The 20,335-nt window shown below is 52.7% G+C and overlaps 1 protein-coding gene across 2 annotated transcripts in view; it reads right to left on the bottom strand.

The window, feature by feature from the left end:
- MOSPD2 (motile sperm domain containing 2) overlaps nt 1–20,335 on the bottom strand; it is a 32,877-nt gene that overhangs the window by 7,749 nt on the left and 4,793 nt on the right. For both annotated transcript variants that reach the window (XM_068144406.1, XM_068144407.1), the window contains exons 3-10: nt 14,110–14,265; nt 13,403–13,489; nt 11,020–11,174; nt 9,440–9,500; nt 8,504–8,542; nt 7,373–7,497; nt 4,774–4,944; nt 2,617–2,729 (exon numbers count right to left, since the gene is read on the bottom strand). In XM_068144406.1, the coding sequence (XP_068000507.1) occupies nt 2,617–2,729; nt 4,774–4,944; nt 7,373–7,497; nt 8,504–8,542; nt 9,440–9,500; nt 11,020–11,174; nt 13,403–13,489; nt 14,110–14,265 (907 nt within the window). The remainder of the gene's footprint in view (nt 1–2,616; nt 2,730–4,773; nt 4,945–7,372; nt 7,498–8,503; nt 8,543–9,439; nt 9,501–11,019; nt 11,175–13,402; nt 13,490–14,109; nt 14,266–20,335) is intronic.

Here is a 20,335-nt window from a genome sequence, read left to right as displayed (position 1 = left end):
AGGCCAAGGTGGGCCATGCTCCCCAGCCCCAGGTGCCAGCCTGTGCTCTCCCTGCAGCCAGCAGCAGCCAGGGCTGCACTCTCTGGGCACAGAGCCTCTCACCACAGGTTCCATTCCTCCCCAGCTCCCTTTTCCAGGTTGCCGAATTCACATCAGCTGCCCCCTCCCCTCAGCACACCTCCTTGCACAGGGCCAATCCCTTCTGCTCTCACTTCAAACCAACCAGCACGGCAGCTGGTGCTGTGGAGCCAGCCTGACTGGCCCTGCTGCAAGCAGTGGTGAGTGCCTGGGAGTGCCTGTGTGCCACAGGGCATGAGGCTGGCCACAGGGCAACTCCCTCACCCCTTGATGTGTTGTTGTGGGGAAGAAGTGAACATGCTTGGTGAAGCAAGAAACTGCTGGGGTTAAGGGATTCCATTGTGTTCACCCCTCTCAGGGTTTTCTCCAAGTCTCAAGCACCACCAGCAGCAGGGCCAGGGAGGGCTGCAGCTCCAGTGTGCCTGGGTGACCTTCATGCTGTGCTGCAGCAAGGCAAGACGAGCCACAGGAGACACAGCAGCAGCAGCCAGCACCACAGCAAGGGCTCAGGGGAGGAGCACTGCCACCACAGACTGATCCTTTCTGTTCCATCACTGGAGATTAAAAATCCCCAAACACACAACACTGCCCCCAGGAGTGGGCTGGAGGCCGCTGCTGTGAAACCAACCAGCTCCCCAGCAGCAGGGCTGAGTGGTGGGCAGCTCCTGGGGGTGTTTGGTTTGAAATCAACACCTGAGCCTTCCCCCTGTGGCAGAGACACTTCTGTCGCCCAGATGTGCACGGGGTAAGCCCTGCAGCTGCTTCTGTCTCACCAAACACTGAGTCACTGAGCAGGAAGGCCTCTGCAGGCCAGTCCTCCACAGCAAGGGGCACAAGGCAATGCTGGCCTAACCCAGGGAGGAGGAGCATGGCTGCAAACATGAGAGACAGCAGAGCACAAGGACTCTGCTCTGGTCACATAGCAGAACCAGGTACCAAGCAGGGACAGGTAAGGAGGTGTGAGGAGGCCTCCTTGAGCCCTCTGCAGCAGCAGTTAGAGGCACAGAAATGCTGCCAGCTCTTGGCAGTTTCACCATGGCAGAGCTGCTGTGCCTCAAGCTCCCAGCTGTGCTCAGGGCTGCTCCCTTCCCAGGGCACTGCTGGCATCAGGGAGGACACAAGCTAATGGTACTGACAGAGCTTAGTGCCCCAGAAAAGTGGCTGTGACTGGTTCTAAAGGGCACTATGTGGCTTGGGTGAGAGGGGACCTTGAAGATCATCTCCTTCCAAGCCTTTAGTCCAGTAAAGTGCAGCTCAGTGTCTGAGAGAGACTGCAGGAACCTGAACACTGACTCCAGCTTCTGCAGAGCTGGGAGTGTTCAGAGAGCCCCCAGTGCCCAGAGTGAACTGGATATGCAGAAGCCCCAGAGCCAGGGCAAGGGGCACCAGTGCTGCATGCTCCCTGGCAGCAAGGCAGGACCAGCAGAATGCAAGCACTAGCACTGCCCTCCCTGACTGGGGTTGACTCTCTCCTGCAATTTCCACCAGCTCCAACACTTCACTCCAAGAGCAGAAATCAAGGACAGAGTTGTGCTGCTGGTGGTGTTTCTGGTGGGGATGTGTCCTTCGGTTCCAGGTTGAGGGGTGGGGTGGTGCTGGTGTTTTTAAGTGGAGCTAAGAACAGAGCTGCTTCTGTTAGAGGGAGGGGAAGTCTGCAGCATGCTTTCAGACTCAGCTCTGCAGTCTGCTTTTGCCCTGCACACAGGAATGGAAGGCTGCAGACAGGAGGCTTTGCCAGAGGACTAGAGGCTAATTTTCATACAAACCCAGGGAGCCTCCACCCATACAAGTGTTGGAATACATCCCAGAGCCAAGGCAGTACAGCACTTACAAGATCAGCTAAGGAGGCACCTAGCCATTAGAGATTGTCCTCATTCAGCTAATAGCAAACTGGAAGTGAAAAGAAAAGTTAACTTCCAAATCAGGTCCTGAGCAAGCATCTGAACCTGGAAGGCAGCACAGAGCAGGAGTGAAGCTGGCTGCTCTTGGCTTTGGTGGAACCAAGCAGCTGAACTGCAAGGTGTGAGCACCTTGGGTGACAGAACACTGCTGAGCAGACAGGGCACCTGCAGCACTGCCACACACCATCAACTGGACTCATCCACTGTTTAATTGGTGCCAACTACCAATCCAGACCTGGGCACCATACCCACTCAAAACACTTCAGCACTCAGCTCAGCAGCTGCATTGCTCTCAAGTCCCTGCAATGCCAAACAACTGCTGCTCTGGCAGCTAAGTGCAAGTTTAATCAGCCCAGTGACCCTCTCAGTAGAAATGTAGCCAGAAACTGCTTCTACCACTCTAGGAAGTGGCCAGCTGGTGATGAGCAGCAAACCAGGCCACTGGACAGAGCAGAGGGCTCACCAAGCACCTGGAAACCCCAACCACAGCCCTCAGCTTTGCAGAGCGCTCCCAAGAGGCTGCTCAGAACTTGTTTTCCTGTCAGGCTGCTGCAAAAAGGAGTTCACTGTGCTAAACCAACTGCCCAGCACTCACTGTCCAAGGCATTGAGCAAAGAGTGAAGGAAAGGGTTATTACCTGATGTGTAACAAAGGTCCTTTAAAAGTGGTTAAAGCTTTCTTGGCATTTTTGGGTTTGGCCTCTGTTTTGTCAGTTTCCTCTGACTTGGAAACTTGCTCTACAGAATTCATCTGAGTAGAGAGGACAGGGAGAGTGATTAACCAGAAAGCAGGGTTACACCACACACAGTCATGCAGATGCTTCAAACACAGGGGGAGGCTTAACTCAGTGGTGTCTGTGGCAGACCAAGCTTGGTAGCTGTGTGCCCTGGCGCCGCTTGGAGCCCCCGAACAGAAGGGTTTGCTGCAGGGTACAGAACACACTCAACATGTGTGAAACAAAGCTGCCATGGCCTGCTGCCCCAGCTGGCTGCTCCTGAAAGCTCCAGGCAGGCTAAGTCACACTTTAGGCCTACAAAGCAGGGATGCTACTCTCCCACCACAAACCTTTCCAGCCAGAGCACAGAGCCCAGCACAGTCCCTGCCACACCGAACAGACACAGGCAAACAGGGTGACAGTTCCAGGCTTTATTGCAGAGCTGCTCACATCTTCACTGCCTTGGCACCCACTCTGCAGCCTTGGAGAGCTTAAACAGTGTGGATTCAACTGCTGCATCCAAAGCTCCAGCATCTCAGCTTCTCAGGCTTCTCTTCCTACTACACTAAGGAAACAGATGCTAGCAGCCTGTGCACCCTACCGTGGCAAAGTGAGGGAAGGCTGGATGTGAGTGCAAAGGGTCAGGGAGAGACCAGACACAGAAAACAAAGAATTAAGGCCATGATGACTCCAGATCCACTGGCAACAGTCTGCTCAGCCTTGCTTTTATTCCACTCAGACTGCATGGTCTTCATCTCTTCTCTGGAGTTTCGGTGGAGAATGGGAATGCAAGGGCTACAAAATGTGCCTAGAAGAGGTTTGGTAACAGAGAGCACTCAGCAGTTTGATGTTTTCACAATCACTACACTGGTGGTGACAGCCTGGTGTGCAGCTGTGGACACCGGTTATGTGTTGGGCTTCATCCTGCAGAGAGCTGGCTAAAGCTCCCAGTGACCACGACAGCAGCACACCCTGAGGTCAGAAGGCACCTAGAGGACAGGCACTGACTGCCCAGGCTCCTCTCTGGGTAAGGGGAGGCACACACATGTAAAATACATCTGACACATTCTTAGTGCTCACGAGAGTCTGCAGACAAAACCTGGGAGTGCAGGAAAGACAGCCACAAATCACCTCACAGAATGGCTCAGGTTGGAAGGGACCTCAGAGCTCATCCGCTCCAAGGTCCCCGCAGCGGGAGGCACTTGAAGTCTGCTGGTTGAGAGCTATCCTTATCAAAGAGCATTTGAACAGCTGGGGAGCTGTGGGATTGTTTGTGTACCTGTGCCCTGGGTGAGTTCCAGAGGTCCCCTCCAACCAAAGTGTAAAGCAGTAAATCAAACCCAGCAACAACTTTGGAGCAAGCTGCTGCAGCAAGCAGGATCCAGCAGTTCAGCCCAGAGCTGTGGCACTGAATGTGTGGCTCTGCAGACCCAGCTGTGCTCAGACCTGCTCTCCTCTTTCCAAGGGTGGTGCCCCACTGACTGGCAGAGCATACTCTGGAGCACCATCTCCTGCAGAACAGTGCCCTTGTGCTGCTGGACAAGCAGCACTGCAGGAAGGACACTGCCAAAGCAGAGCGATGGGGGAGGGACACATCGCCCCTGAGGCTAAACGAAACCTTTGGTCTCTTGAGATTTGGTCAGTAGCTGAAGGAAGCAAACTGACAGCCAGGAAAGGGCAAACAGTGCAGTGGTCCTGCTTCTCATGCAGCTACTGAGCTCAGCAGCTGACAGCCAGGTGTGCATCACCAGAGAGCCAGGGCTAAAGAGGCACCACCTAGGGAGTCAGAATGGGGAGAGCAGAAGACAGAAAGCTTTTGAGTTCTACTGCACAGCTCATTCTGCTCCAGAGCCTGAGTGTTTGCTCCACAGGGCACTCCTTCAGAAGCACAACACTGCTCTGGACAGACAAGAAGGGGCAGACTGCAAGCAGCTTTGCAGGCTTCCTGAGCTCTTTTGGCAAACTGCAGGGCAGAAAACAAGGGTTAGAAAGTAAATACAAAGCAAAAGCCAGGCCAGAGACAAGACCTGTGCCACTCTGGGACCATTCAGCAGTGCTGCTCAGCCTTCAGCCAGGTACCTTTTTCTGGCTGGGGCTTGGCTCTTCATTCAGCTCCCCAGGCTCCTTGGTGTCTGCCTCCAGCTCTTCCTTGCTCTCATGCTCATCTTCACTGGTGATGGGCCCATTCTCACACAGGGGAGTCTGGAAATCATCATCCACCAGGGGAGGGTAACTGTACTTGAAGGAGTCCTAGAACACAAGGTTTGGAGAGGATGAGAGGTGCCTTCTGCAGCTGCTGCCATGCTTTATGGGGGCTTCTACAAGGACACTGCCACTGGCTGCCTGCTGCATCTGTCAGTGATCCATTCTGAGGGGACCCTGTGCACCTCACCTGCTGCTGTGTGCACCTTGGACGTATCCTGCAGCCCAGGCCTCAGCTTTTGGGATCCCAATCCAATAGCATACCCAAGGGACCTGAGCCATGCAGAAGCAGCATACTTGAGCTCCTGTTACCAGGATGCATTTGTTTGTTCATCCCCTTGGACACCTTGATTCCTCTGCTCCTACACTCCCAGGATCTCCCCCAGGCACCCAGCCAGTGACCCACTCCACCACCTGTCTACACCTGGCCAGGCCTGGCTCTTCCAAGATGCATCCTAGCAGGGGAACAGAGGAGAGGTGCCAGGAGCCTGCTTATGGTGCTGTGCTGAGCACAAACCAGGTGCAGCTATGCTGTGCTCTTCATTGTCCTTGCCAACAGCACAGTGCAGGTGGTCTGTTCCTAGGTGTGTGGAAATCAGACACGACAAAGAATGAGAAGGTAAAAACCCAACCCACACCAGGGTGGAAAATGAGGGCAATAAAGTTGTGCAAGTCAGACACTGCCTCTGCAAAGCACAGAGAGGAGGCCTGACACCACCAGCAGTGCTGGAGCACTATCCAGTTGCCTGCAGAGGAGCCACAGCTAACCACATTCAGCAAAGAGCTTCTGAGAGGTCAAGAAGCTGTGGCTATGGGGATGGCCTTGCTGTCAGAGATGCAGTCCTGCTCTCCTGTCAGTGCTGGGGAGCTCTCTGGGAAGATCCCCAGCACAGCTCTGCAGTGTTTGCTGGCAGTGCTTCCAGAGGCTGACAGCTCTGGGGCCAAAAGCCCACCCAGTGGCCAAGTATCCACAGGTCAGCCCTTGGCCAGAGCACATGCAGGGCTTCACCACACAGCTGAGGCTGGGTTTATGAGACTCAAACCCTTTTCAGCTCTTCTCAAGCCAGTCTGTCCCTACCCTACACATCATTTCTGTCACTGCCAACAAGTAGCTCTGGGCAAGCTGCTTCCATGACTCTGGAACTTGTCAGTGCTCTTGGATGGGCAACATGCAGACACTTGGCCAACAATCACTACCTGGCAAGGAGGCCCCAGGCAGGTTAGAGGACAACTCTAAGGTCATGTGCTCAACCAGACCCTCCAGGAGGATGTTCACCAAGCCAGGAGTTCTTTCTCTACAGGTACAGCTCTGAGATGGTCTGAAGAGCAGACAGCAGCCACTCAGCTCTAAGAAGGGGGCCAAGAACTCTGCCCTCCCCTGCAACAACAGCACAACACCAGAAGCCAGGCCCAAAGCCACTGCTTCATCCATTCAGATCCCTCCCAAAGCCAATTCAAGCATCCTCAGCCCTCCTGCAGTGCTGACTCCTGAAGTTGAGGAAGTTCTCTCAGGAGCCTGGGGAGGCTGAGCAGCAGCTTTGCAGAGGGGACAGGGATGGCTTTCCCTCAAGCATTTTACACAGCAGCATTGTTTAAAGGCTGCTACTTTCAGCCAAACACAAAGCAGGGCAGCTCAGTGCTGGGTGCTCCCCAGACCACTTTTGTTATGCTCTGGCTACCAGAGCTCCACCTTCAGCCCACACACTAAGGAACATGATCTCTGCTGCTACTGCTGAGGCAAGGTCTTCCCTTTCTCTGCACTGTTCCTGCTGTAACTCCAAAAACACTGCAGGGAGAGAGCAAGTACAAACAGCTCATCTACAGGGGGCCTACTGCACTGCCATGGACAGGCTGCAAACAGAGCTGAAGAAAAGCATCCTCCTGCTGCAGCCTCCTCCATGAAGGTTGTGCTGTTTTGCTGCTTGGACTGCACTGGAAGAGGATCCATGCAGCACACTCTCTGCAGCCCTCATAAACTCCTAGGGAAGAATCTGCTACACACATCCTAAAGTGCAGGCCCAGAAGCAAAGGCAACAGTAACTGCAGCAGGATTGTCTTGGCTGCACAGCCTTGGAGCAGAGGGCCCATGTTCTGCTCACAGAACTTGCTTCATAAATCAGCACCACCTCCAGTTCACCAGGAGGGACAGAGGAAGAACTGAAGGAGGAGTGAGGCTTGAAGCAGTTCCTTAGAGCTCTAAAGAGTAATGAAGTCATTTCCACTGAAAGCAGGGATGTATCCACTTCCACTGCAAGAGACTGAGATGGTCTGGAGCAGTGGCTCCTGCAGCTGTGTCAGGTACCAGGCTCTCCAAGCTACCCTCTTCCACATTAATCTGATTTAGAAACTGCCATTAGCAGAACAGCCTCCAGAAGCTCCACATCCACCAAGTGCCCACTCCCAGCCCCAGAGGTGAAGGCCACAAAGCCAAGGCTCAGCTTTTCCCAGAAGAGCCAGGAACCCTTCAGGTACTCACAGTTCCACCCATGTGAGGGGGCAGATACTCTGCACTGATGTACTCCTGCACATCACTCTTGTTGGTGAACTTCAGCATGCTGATGGCATCTGGGCCAAGCCAGCCCTTCACGATCTTGAAAGCAGCTGGAGGAGCAGGAAGCAAGAGGCAGAGGTGAGCTGGGTGTGCAGGGGTGAGGAAGAGCATTCTCTAGAGAGCAGATGGGTAATGAACACACTCCCCTGGACAGGAGACCTCACTGTGGCCTACCGCTATCTGCAGGGGGCTACCACAAAGCTGGGGAAGGACTTCTGAGGGTGTCAGGGAGGGAGAGAACTGCAGGGGATGGAGCAGAACTAGAAGTGGGGAGATTGAAATTGGCTGTGAGGAAGAAGTTGTTCCCCATGAGGGTGGTGAGAGCCTGGCACAGGTTGCCCAGGGAGGTGGTGGCAGCCTCATGCCTGGAGGTGTTTGCAGCCAGGCTGGAGGTGGCTGTGAGCAACCTGCTGTAGTGTGAGGTGTCCCTGCCCATGGCAGGGGGTTGGAACTGGCTGAGCCTTGAGGTCCCTTCCAGCCCTGACAGCTCTGTGATTTCAATTGTATTCCACATCTGAGGGAGAGGCTGGGAGAGATCTGGATGTACTCTTCTTGTCTGAGACAAGCACTTGCTTTGCTGCTTTGAAGGACACTGACTAAGATCTACAGAGCACCTGCAGCCCCCCTGGGAAATGAGGGATGTACAGGAAGGAGAAAGCCAACACAAAATCCTGTGTTCCTAAGGTCAAGATACAGGACCGGTGTTTTTCCTTGGACATCATCATTAAAGTTAATTAAGCACACACATCACAGCGCAAGGAATGTCAGCATCCACCTCTCAAAGCTGTGCCTTCTAGCTTTAAGAGGCTGTCCAGGTCTCCCAAGCCTTAAAAGGTAACAGGATGAAGAGGGACTCCCTCCCAAGCATGGCCCAGCACAGCGCTAGCAGGAAGGCCAGAAAGCAGCCTAGGACCTGCCAGGCTCAGAGGTGCACATCTCACCAACTCCACCACCTGTACCTGCCCTGAGCAGAGACAGCTTTCCTCCCTCTGCTGTTCTGAAAGGTTGTCCTGATCTAAACACCACCCAAAGGAAACAGCAAACCCAGGGACTCACCATTCATTATCCAGGGCATCTCAAAGATCACTATCTTTGCTGGGGAGAGAAAGAGAAGGAAACCATCTGAATGCCAGCTCCTTCCAGCAGCAGCACAGCAACCACAGGCATGCCCAGTGGCTGCTCCATGTCAGACACCTGCCTGCTTGCTTTTGTATGGGGAACAGCTACTGACCAGGGCAAAAGGAGCTTAACAAGTGGAGGCCCTCCTCTTCCCACAGAGACAAGCAGCAACAGTCTTTGTAAAGCCACACTGCCCCCAAGCTCTGCTTCAGCAGAGAGAGCTGAGACGTTGAAGCACCCCAACATTTTCCCCTTAAAGGCCACAGAAAGGATCAAATCAGAAGCATAATGTTGCACTTGCCTCCAGGTTTGGTATTTGACCAAACTCCTGAGCTCTGATGGCCAAGCTGAATTCAACCTGCAGAGTTCAAGGAGCTGCTGGACACAATGTCAGTGTTTGCAGCCACATTTTCACCTCAGATTTAGAACTGGTGCAAGAGGAACTATCAGAAACTGTCCACAAAGAACTAGCAGGCAGGTGTGCCACAAGCAAGCCTTGCTCCCCTGCTCCCTGCAAACTCCCACAGACTTTCATCTTTTGTCCCCTGAAGGCTCCTACTGGACACCAACTGCCATGCAAGCCTGCAAAGCTTGCACCCAAGTAACAAGAAGGCAGCACCAGGCCAGGTCAGCTCCAGCAGATGCTTCAATCAGTTTTGAATCTGAGTTAGGTTATTTGATGGAAAGAGTTGGGGTTTGTGGAGCTCCTTCACAGGCTGAAGCTGTGCTGACTCACCGGCACAAAGCCATTCCAGACCTGGAGCCCCTCCGTGCTCCATGCAGCTTCCACAGGGCACGTGCTGCAGTGAGCTGGGCTGCCCACCCCCTGCAGCAGCTGAGGGCAGTGCCCAGGAGGTGCCAGGCAGTACTTACTGAGGAAGTTTGGGTAGTAGTCTGTGAAGCAGTTGACGATGAACCGAACAAAATCCAAGTCCTGCAAGGAGAGCAGAGATGAGACACAGCAGGCAGCAGCACAGCAGACACAGGCTTGGGGAGGCACTCACTGAGCAGCACAGTTTGCACTCACTGGCACTGGCTGTGTGACTACAAACACCATCCAACCCCACTGCAATGCTCTGCACCTCCTTAGATTGCTGCAGGACTATGGTCAGGCTTTGGGCTCTGGTCTAAGGAGAGTCAGCAGCCCTACTATCAGCGCAGGGAGCCAGGGAACCTGAACTGCTGCAGAGCAGCAGCAGGCTGGAATCTCTACAGGAAGAGAAACCTTTAGCAGCACAGAAGCTTGACAGAAGCTTAAAGCCTGGACACTGACTGGAAAAGCACCACACTGAGCTGCAGCTCCAGCTCAGCCCAACAGTGATCCCACTCTGCCTCACAAACAGGAAACAGTTGCTGGGAACAGCTGCTCCTGGCTCCTGCCACGCTGCAGGGCCATGCCCAAAGCAGAGGGGAAGCCCTGCTCTTCCAGTCAGTACAACTCACAGCTCTAATGGCAACCTTTGGAATGATCCCCACTCACTCAGAGGTGACTGATCCACACTGCTCCTCCTTCAGCCTGTAGGACACCCAGAAATGCATCAGAACCTTGGCTAAATGCCTGAATAAAGAGCTGAGTCTCTTGCTTAGGTAAGGCCAAGCTTGGAGGAAGCAGCTTGCAGCAAAGCCAGCATGTTGGGCAAGGAACTGAAAAGGCACTGGAGATATTTCTGACCAAGTATAAAGCTGAGTCTGGGAGGCCTACAAGTCAGAGCTCCACCACATCTGGTGACATCCAGACACCTCCCCTCCTCCTCATCTGCGAGGCAGCCGCAGGAAGCAGGTCTCTGCCCCAGCAGGGCCAGCACTGCACTACCAGGAGGTTTGGTTAAAATGAACACTGAGAGCAAAGCCTCCTTGGTGAGCTGCTCTCTTCACTGCACAATAAAGCTCAATGGTTGGAGAGAGATCCATGCAGGGACTTCAGAAGGGAAGACTTGGAATGTACAGGAGAGGGGGATGGGGAGACAGGAGCAGAGCTGTCAGCTGAAGATGCTGCCGTGTTAGAACAGACCAAGGATCACAGCCACCAAGGGTTTTCATGCTTCACCATTACCCCATTTCCCACCCTGCACTCTGGACTGATGCATCCCAAAGAATGACAATGAAAATGGAGCTGCTGAAGACCTGGCAGCAGCTGAACTCATGACAGAGATGGCTCAGTCTATTGCCTTTTAGGGGCTTAAAAGCCAAATTCTACTACAGTCACCCAGGAGAAAGCAAGCTGGTGAGCAGCTGCTCCACAGCCTCTGGCTTGGCCAAACTCAAAGCCAGTCTCTAGTGTGCTGCACAAGGCTCACAGTTAATACAACAAGAGAGTTGTGCAACCTGCTAGTGCCCTGGGGAGGAGCTCCACACACCACTGAGGTTAGCAGCTGCTGAGGGCTGCCCAGGCTCCCCCCTTGCCAGGGACACAAGGGTAATGCAGAAAGCAGTCTGAGAAACACAATACTTACTATGTGACTGATCCCAGTTTCAGACATGTCAAACACCACTGTTAAGGGCTTTCCATGATCTCTCTTTGCATAATGTTCTAACCAAAAAGCTACCAGTTTCTTTTTCTCAAGTTGCTGCTTAGGATCTCTTACATGGTGTTTCACTCTGAACCAAACTTGTGAAAAGAAAGAAAAAAACACAGACAAGCTGAAAAAAAAGATCCAAACCAGCAGAAAGCATGCAAATAACTGTGCAGGACTGACTGACATTCACCCCTGGGCTGGCATTCCACACCTGGGCTGACTGCGTGACCACTGAAGGGCCAACCCAACCCAGCTGATGTCCTCTCCCTGCTGCTGCTGTGGTATCAGTGCTGACAATACAGAGAATGGCAGCACAGGAGGAAGAGTGCAGAAATGCCTCCCATGCATGTGAGGACCACTTTCCACCTAGGCTGTCCTCATTCCATACTTCCACACTCCATCAGCAGGGCCCTCAGACAGGCTTTTGTGCTCTGCAGGCATTCCAAGGGATGCTGTCTTATGGAATTTGTTTCTTTGGTTAGGTTTCTGTGGTTGACACCTCCTGAGAAACTACTTCCACACACCTCATGGCTTATACAAAAAGCAGCAGACTTCTCCACAAACTGAGCAGTGGTATAAATGTGACAGCCACACACAGAGCCTCCTGCAAGGAGTCAGCCAGACAAAGCTGTTCCATTGCAAGCAGCATGGCTCAAAGTCACAGAGTTCAGAGAAATGTCTGAAACCAAACCACTGATGGTACAGTGAAGTGGGGACAGAAACACTCCAGGCAGCACTACGAGGAGCAGCCTTCACTGCTGGTACCTCCACACCCCCACAATCAGCCAAGCTCTGACAGCCCTTGCATGGCCAGTCTGATGTTTTCCTCCCCAGACTTGGGAAGCCTTTTGCTTCCAACTGAACTAAAACCCACTCTGGCTCGTGTACAGAAAGCAGCTTTCCTGGAAGCACAGCAGATCATCCTGGAGCTGTGAGTTCAGCACTTCACTAAGAGCTCTATCCAAAACCAGAACTCTTGTGAAGCAACCAACAGCTCCTGAAGAGCTGCTTTGTATTTGGTGAGTCCATTTATGGAACAGGGAGAGCAGAGCACGTGGCCCAGCAGCTCTCCAATGCTGACCAAGCAGGACCTGCCAGCTGTGACACAGCCTGAGCCTGCACTGCCAGGTCAGACACTCCAGCCCAGCTGGCACTCACACAAGCAACACTTCAGGTGTGGAAAGCTGAGCCATTAGCCATCTTTACATGACAACAAATGGCAAACCATCATTTACCTGACTCACATATTCTGCTCATGGAACAATTCAGAGCTTCCTCAGCCCAAGCACTGATGTGAAAGCCTCTTTGTCCTCCCTCCCCCTCAGCATCACCAACCTGAGCAGCCCAGCACAACCACCAGCAGCTTTCCAACTGCTGCAGTCAGGTATCAGCAGCACACACCCCTGATACTTACCCTGGAGGCCAGCACCTCATGAAGCATAACCAAGCAGCAATCTCACAGACAGCACTGAGAGCTTGCAGTGGAGGCAGGATGTGCTCATGGTGTGATTAAGAGCATGCTGCTGGTGTGTGAAGTAGTCACCCTCGTAACAGGCTGCACCGCTGCTGTATGTCTGCCACCAGCCAGCCCTTGTCAAGCAAGGAGGAGCAGAATAACACCTTTGATGCTGTTGTTTTTTCAAGGCTCAAGATCACTGCTTGGAAAGCCTCAGGAGTGGTTTGTTTAGAAGCCTCCATTGCCTGATGGGAGTGAATCTCCATGAAAAGTAAACATGAGAGCTGTTAGAGCAGCCTCATTTGCAGCCTGTACTGACCACCTGATACACAGCACAGCAGAGTCCTGGCAGTACTTACTGTTTCCCTACAGATTTCATTCTTCAGCTGCTAGAAGGTAGCCACATAACTTGGGAGTTTGCTTTGCAACACTTCTCAGCTGCCCACACCTTTCCTGAGCATTTCAAAGGCATCAGAGAAAGTGAAAACCCCCAAACCCCAAGAAAGCCACTGCAGGCCCCCTGTGAAGCACTGCATGTGTGCCAGGATGCGTGCTGCTGGAACAGCAATGGCAGTGCAGTGCAGAAGTGAACCTCTGCAGCAGTCACACAGAACAAAACAGGAACTTCAGCAGCAGAGCCAAGCTGCACTAGCAGCAGGGAAAGGAGCTCTGACTTCTGAAGCCTGCCAAGTTCCCTCCCTCCACTCCTGTGGCCAGAGGCCCTCACGGTGAACAGCAGCAGTGGCAAACATTTAGCTACCTCTACTTTTGCTACACTGGCTCTGCAGAAGGGATGTTAGATGCTGGACACAAACCCCAGTGGTCGGTGACTGCAGACAGGCTGCCCTGCTCCGTGTGACTTACACAGCTTGTAGCCCTCCTTATCGTACCCGTGCAGGAAGAGAGCGCCACTCTCAAACAGCCACTTGGGAAGGGCAGCTTCTGTCAAGTCTGCAAAGCCAGAGGAGACAGCATGTCAGCAAACAGCAACAACCACACTGCAAATGCATTGAGAGGAGTCCCTGGCAATGCAGGAGCCTGGCAGCAAGTAACAAAATGGTTTCTGTGAACCACTCGGCAAGGCCTTCCCTGAGCTAATGCAAACTCTGCTCTCCTGAAGTCGCTCCTGCCTCCTCTCCTGCTGTGCAGTCTAATCCACTGAGAGAGGAGGGAGAACTGAAGCTATTGGTGCAAGAAGAAATATTGCAAAGGGTAACTTTTGCTGAGGTCTGCAGGCTGTGCAGTCCTGCAGCCAGAGCTTGCTCTCAACACCCTCAACAGAGCCCTGGGGTCTGTGCATTGCGTTCATTGCTTCACTCCAGCAAAGCCACAAAGACAACCCAGGAGAGCGCTGCCTGCCTCGCCTGAACCTTCCAACAGGCACAGGGGCAGCAGGACAGGCCTGGTTCAGCATCAGCACAACAGCTGTGCCATTTAAACGAGCAGAAGCTTTTCTCAGCTCTGTGGCACCTACATCTTCAAAGGATGCTCAAGAAAACCACAGGCAGAAGCCAGTTGCAGGCCAAGAGGAATGCAAGACACACCAGCCAAGCATCACAACCACAGCTCACCATTAACTGTGTACTCCTTCCTCCACTGAAAGCTTTCATCGATCATCTTCAAGGTGTCGTCCACGACGTCGTGGCGCCAAACCAAATAGCTCTCGACCCACTGATCGTCCTGCTGAAGCCTCTCCACATCTCTAGAGTCATATTTATCTGATTTATCTGGCAAACAAAGCAAGGGCTGTCAGGACACAGCAGCTGCTAGTTCCAACAAGCATCCAGCAGGCACACAGGGCTCCCACAGCAGCCTCCACCCCAGCGAAGCTCTGCAGAAGCTGAGCACAAGCCCTGCTCTGCTGGGGTTCAGGACTCTCACCACAGACACATGTTGTGACTCTTGGCCAAAGAACACAGGAGAAAGCAAGGCAGCATGGGCAGGGGGCACATTTCCAAGCCCAAGGGTGTGTCATGACCCCAAATCCCTCTGTATTTATTGGCATGTGTACGCATGCTGACCACTGAGACAATGCTGACAGAGACCGAGAGCTGGACTCGGCTGCTCCTCACTTGTGGTAATGGTTGTGACAGGCAGTGTGAGCAATCTGGCAGTGTAGGCCTAGAGCCTGACATGGTGGTAGGCCGTGCCCAGCATGAGTGCGGCAGTGGCTAGCAGTACAGCAGAACAGTGCTGTGCCTGCTCTGTGTAACCAAAGCAGGGCACTGGTAGCCATAAACACAGAGAGTTATCTGGGAATGACAGGACACACAGGTGTATCAACAATCCCGCCTGTTAACCAATAACCCACAGCAGCACAGTGTGTGCTCACTCCTGAGGGGCCAGTGAAGCCATGCCAGCAATGCCCCCCGAGCTTGTATAAGTTGTAAAGTTTTCCTTAACACGCACTTCTTCTGCGCACTCCTTACTAGCCTGTCAGCTCTGCTGTCTGCTCTGCACTGTGCTTGCTTTATAACGGAACAATGATGAAGCAATAAAGGAACAATACTAGATCATATTGATCAGCCGTATTGATTCCAATCTCCGTCGACCCAGACTCGCTGGCATGGCCTGGTCTGTGCTCATGCACCCACACAGCAGAGCAGACCAGGCACCACTACACAGACTGCAGACTAGTACTAGTGGACAGCCCAGGGATCCACATCCTGCTGACTGCCCTCTCTGCTGGCAGGCTGGCAGCAGCACAGCAGGTCAGTGTGCTGCAGGAAGCACCTCAGGAGCTGCTGCTACTCCTTACAGTTTCTTTCTTTTAAAGGAAAGCTTGCAATCTGCCTAAATGTGCTCATGGTTATTGTTGACATGCTCAAACTGAGGCTCAGGTTAAAGAGCAGTGCTCCTCCTGGAGCAGCCTGCCTAACTGGAGTGTAGATCAAGAGCTCGTGACAGACAAAGGCTTCTGAAGGCAACAAGCACTGACAGACTGCTAGTAAACCTCCCAGAAGCTCTGACATTACTCACTTAACCTTTTTTCATGCTCATCACAATGTTAAGCCTAGCTGTTCATTTTCACATGCCTGAAAGACTCCTCCTTGCTCTGCAGCAGGAGCCTCAGAACAACTGCTTTCAGGGCCATCAGGACAAAAACAGCTGGCAAGTGGCTCAGAACTGTGCCTGGCTGCTTTCAGCTGGAGCACCTCAGCCAAGGTGCCTTAGCTCTGAGGAAGATGTGAAGACAGACAGCACTGAGCTCTGCCAGCACCTTGGGTTTCTAGCCTACCTGCAAAGACAGGACCTGTGTCCCTGTCTTGCCTTTATACACTCTGCCTCTCCAAGGAGGCAACACAACCTGTTCAAATGCCTTATCCACCAGAGGCTGTTGGAGTTGAACGTGAAGAGATGCACTCGGGAGTGCAACTACTCCATCTGCTTGGTGCCTGCATCAGCTTTCAACTTCCTCCCTCCTTTGATCCCATCCCAGCACCTCATCTTGTTCCTTAGCCATGCCTAGAGTCAGAAGCCACTTTCCTCCATCTTAGTTCCCTGCTTGCTTCATTCTACACACAATTTTGCCTCCAACCCACAAAATCTCTCCAGTGGAGAAGCCAAACAAAGTGGACTGGATGACTTTTGAGGTCTCCTCCAACCAGATGTATTCTGTGAACACCCAGCACCAGCCTGACCTGCTGGTTCATTTCTGTTGTTCCAGGGTCAAGCACAGAGGGAACAAATGGCAGAGATTTGGGGTATTAAAATTTGTGATGTCTCAAGTGCTCCTTCGAGATGTGGTGATGATTATCAGTGCTGTTTCCCTGAGTACTGGTCACAGCACCTAGCTTCAAGTCAGAGGCACAAAAAGATGACACTGGAGCAGATTTCTGCAGGTCATCTCAGTCTTAACCTCTGCTCACAGCAAGGCTAACTTCCAGCTACAAGCAGGCCAGTAAGTGCCTTTCCCAGCCAAGTACTGATAACTTGCATGGCCAGAAGGACTGCTCAGCCTTTCCTTGTGTAACAGGCATCCAACCCCACAGCTCCTTCAGAGCTCCTGTCCTGTACAGCACAGCTGCAGCCAGCACTGGCCTGGCTGAGCCACAGCCTGGCTGAGCCACGGCCTGGCTGAGCCACGGCCTCCCAGCTCTGCCCCACACACACAGCTGCTCACAGCCACAGCAAGCTAGGGCTTGGCCAGAGCAAAGCTGTACTTCAGTATCACACATCTCCAGGGCCTGAGCTTCTGGAATTCAGCTTGGTTTCATTATCTTCATCCCCCACAAGCTGCCAGCTAAGACTGACTGCAGCTAATCAGCCAAGGTGTCTTCCGAGGTCAGTCCCTGCTTGTGCCAGGGACTTGGGCACTGTGCAAAGAGCAAACCCAGACACCTAGGTGGAAAGTGAAAGGACAATCCTTGTTCCACACTCCCTGAGGCTGTCCTTGCTCCAGGATCCATCTGAGAGCAGACCTGTCAGGGTGACAGTAGTGGATCCTCATCAAACCCTAAAGAAGCTGCACACAGCATGATGTGGAACATGCCCCAGCACACCAGATCCTGGACCAACTGCATTCCTCCCAAACTCTGAACTTCTAGAAGGAGAAAACACAAGAAACAAACTAACACAAAAACACCCACCAGCAAAGAACCCACCACACCACAAAGAAAAGCCCCAAACCAACCCCACAGCTGTAACTGCTCTGGCAGGGGGGTTGGACTCCATGATCTTCTTGGGTGCCTTCCACCCCCTGACATCCTGTGAGTGTTTTAAGACAATGAAAGAGAAATGGGAGAACCAACCCAAAGCAGCCCAGCCACCACTGCACCCAAGCTCCCAAGAGCAATGGCAATCCAGGCTGCACTGAGGGACAGGGAGAGCTGAGAACAAGGAGAACCTTGTTGCTCTCTTCAGCAGCTCAGTGCTCAGCAGGGTGACACAAGCAGTCCAAATTCACACACAGCACTAAGCCAGGATCAACTGCCCAGACCCTGCCTTCACAGCTGCTTGCAGGGTGACAGCTTTTCATTCACATAAGGCTGCTGGAAAAGGAGTGCTGATTACTCTTCATCTTACCTGATTCATCCAGTGCTTGGTACAAAATGAAGTGACATTTGGGATGAAATGTGAAGCCAGCAGAAGGCCGTTTGATCTCACAAAGCAGTGAGAGGGAGCTGCTGGAGTCCCTCCAATCAGCCAGGCACTGAGAATGTCACTCCAGAGAAGAGCTCCTTCCAGACCTGTCAGATTTCTCATGCTGCTATAAACATCTGGAAATGTGTTTTCAAACAACCTGAACTTCAAATCACCCAGGGAACACCTGACTGCAGCTACTGGAGAATTAGACATGTCTGGAGTGAAAATAGATTTAGTTGAAAGAGAATTAGACCTTTAGGTTTCTCAGCAATTTATACACAGGCAGTACAACTGAAAGGCCAAAGAGGGAACAGAATTTGAGGGGCACTGAAATGGAAATGCAGGTGAAGTGTGTCACCTCAGGCACCCTCCCAGCCCAGCCACCTCATCTACCTGTAAAGATATCCTGATGCTCTTCTCACTACAAAAATTAAGTGCTTGGTACTTCACCCCTGTAGAACTGGCACTAGGATGCTGAGACACTGCTTGGTCACCCCCTGCTCAGGGGAAGGGCATCTCCAAGTCCATAACAAGCAGAGTTTGATAAAGCCTTTGGAACACACCCTGCTTGCCCACAGTGTCACAGGAGGAACAGCATTCACAGCTGCTTCTGTTCAGCAAGGGAGAGAGAAAGCCACAAATACACCCCAGAACAGCCCCACAGCCAGTGGGAGAGGCAAACCCAGGACTCTGCAGGACCTTTCTGCTCAGCTGGCAAGTTGTGCAGGAGCTGAGCAAGCCTCAGAGCCAGGAAAGCCAGAGAAGGAACCTGCTCAGCAAATGAGATCTTTACCAGAGCATTCAAATCCAGCTCTAACTTAAATGTGAGGGAGGAGGAGCCAACAAGAAGGAGAAGTCCAAACAGCTCTCCTCATGCTCTTAGCCAAAAGCCCTGCAGGAAATTTGCTGAGCAGAAGGACTGACCAGGTCTCAGAGTGAGCGTGAAAGGTTTCAAAGGTCTTAGTTTTATTTACCCTCATTTTATAATTAGCTACTTGAAGGTACTTTTGTTCCCTCATGGAACACTTGGGGTCTAGGAAGAAGACTGCCTTCTCCTACTTGCCTTCCTGTTTTCTTCAAGGCAGGAGTGCTGCTCTTTCTTTGCTGCCCTTTAATGTTGGTCTTCAAGCTGAGAAATGCACAGTGGAACTCCAACGCAATCACTGTGCTGTAATGAAGAGACAACAGCCCTGGGAAGAACTGCAGAGCCAAGGAAAAGGGAATGAACTCCAGTTCTGCTGCACTGCTGTCAGTGGAGGAGCTCATGAAATGATGTGGGGCACAAGGTGTGCCATCCCTGCCCTCCTGGCTCTCAGTGCCTGCTGCAGCAGCAGACCAGTGCTGCACTGCTGACATTCATGCTCTGGGGAAAGGAACAAACTTGAGGATACTGAATAGGAATGTAGGAGAGAGACTCCAGGAATGAGAAGAGGCAGCACAACTAAGCTCCACACTACCTTCATCCAGAGAAGCACTGAATTCCCAGACTGCAAAGAAGAGCTCTCCTGGAGGGAGGAGTCCTGTCTAAAGACTAAGTGTTACAGAACAGTCCTGCTGAAAGCCAAGCAGGGATGGCAACCAGGTACTTCTGAATAGAGAAGCCCCCACTTCACTGTGCAAGAACGTGGGGAAATGCAATTTAACTGCTGCCTGGGGCTGCTGCAGCTCTGCAGTGGTCATAGAATATAGAACAAACCAGGTTGGAAGAGACCTTCAAGATCATCGTGTCCAACCCATCAACCAATCCAACCCACCCAAACAGCTAAACCATGGCACCAAGCACCCCATCAAGTCTCCTCCTGAACACCTCCAGTGATGGTGACTCCACCACCTCCCTGGGCAGCCCATTCCAATGGCCAATTGCTCTCTCTGTATAGAACTTCTTCCTAACATCCAGCCTAAACCTCCCCTGAGACTGTGTCCTCTTGTTCTGGTGCTGGTTGCCTGGGAGAAGAGACCAACCTCTGCCTGCCTACAACCTCCCTTCAGGTAGTTGTAGAGAGTGATAAGGTCTCCCCTGAGCCTCCTCTTCTCCAGGCTGAGCAACCCCAGCTCCCTCAGCCTCTCCTCACAGGGCTGTGTTCCAAACCCTTCACCAACTTTGTTGCCCTTCTCTGGACTCGTTCCAGCAAGTCAACCTCCTTCCTAAACTGAGGGGCCCAGAACTGGACACAGGACTCAAGGTGTGGCCTAACCAGTGCAGCGCACAGGGGCAGAATGACCTCCCTGCTCCTGCTGGCCACACTGTTCCTGATGCAGGCCAGGATGCCATTGGCCCTCTTGGCTGCCTGGGCACACTGCAGGCTCTGCTCTGACCTTGGCTGGCAAGGGGAACTCATTTTAACTGGCTGTTGGTGCCCAGCATTCAGCTCTGCACTAAACCCACTCAGGGAAGTGCCTTCAGCCGCTGGATGAGGAAACTGGCAAGAGACTGAAAGCTCTTTCAGGAGGTCAGCATCCATCTAGGGACAGGGTGAAGGACATCCACCCAAGAAGGAGTTACTGCAGTGAACTCAGTAACCAAATGAAGTAACCCTTCACAAACTGTGACCAGTCTGAGCTGACAGCAAAGCTGAACACTCCCAGAGCCCAGCAGGACCACTCCCAACAGAAAGCTCACAGCCATTACCACACAGCTCTCCCTGAAGGCACAGTGCTTGTCCTGCCTGTATGTTTCCTGTCTGGTGCTTCCAGCATTTCTCACTGTGAAAG

This window comes from Melanerpes formicivorus, unplaced genomic scaffold (assembly GCF_026170545.1).
Source record: "Melanerpes formicivorus ecotype bairdi unplaced genomic scaffold, bMelFor1.0.p_v2 SCAF_11, whole genome shotgun sequence".
In the NCBI taxonomy this organism is placed as follows: Eukaryota; Metazoa; Chordata; class Aves; order Piciformes; family Picidae; genus Melanerpes; species Melanerpes formicivorus.
This window is presented reverse-complemented; position numbering and strand designations above follow the sequence as displayed.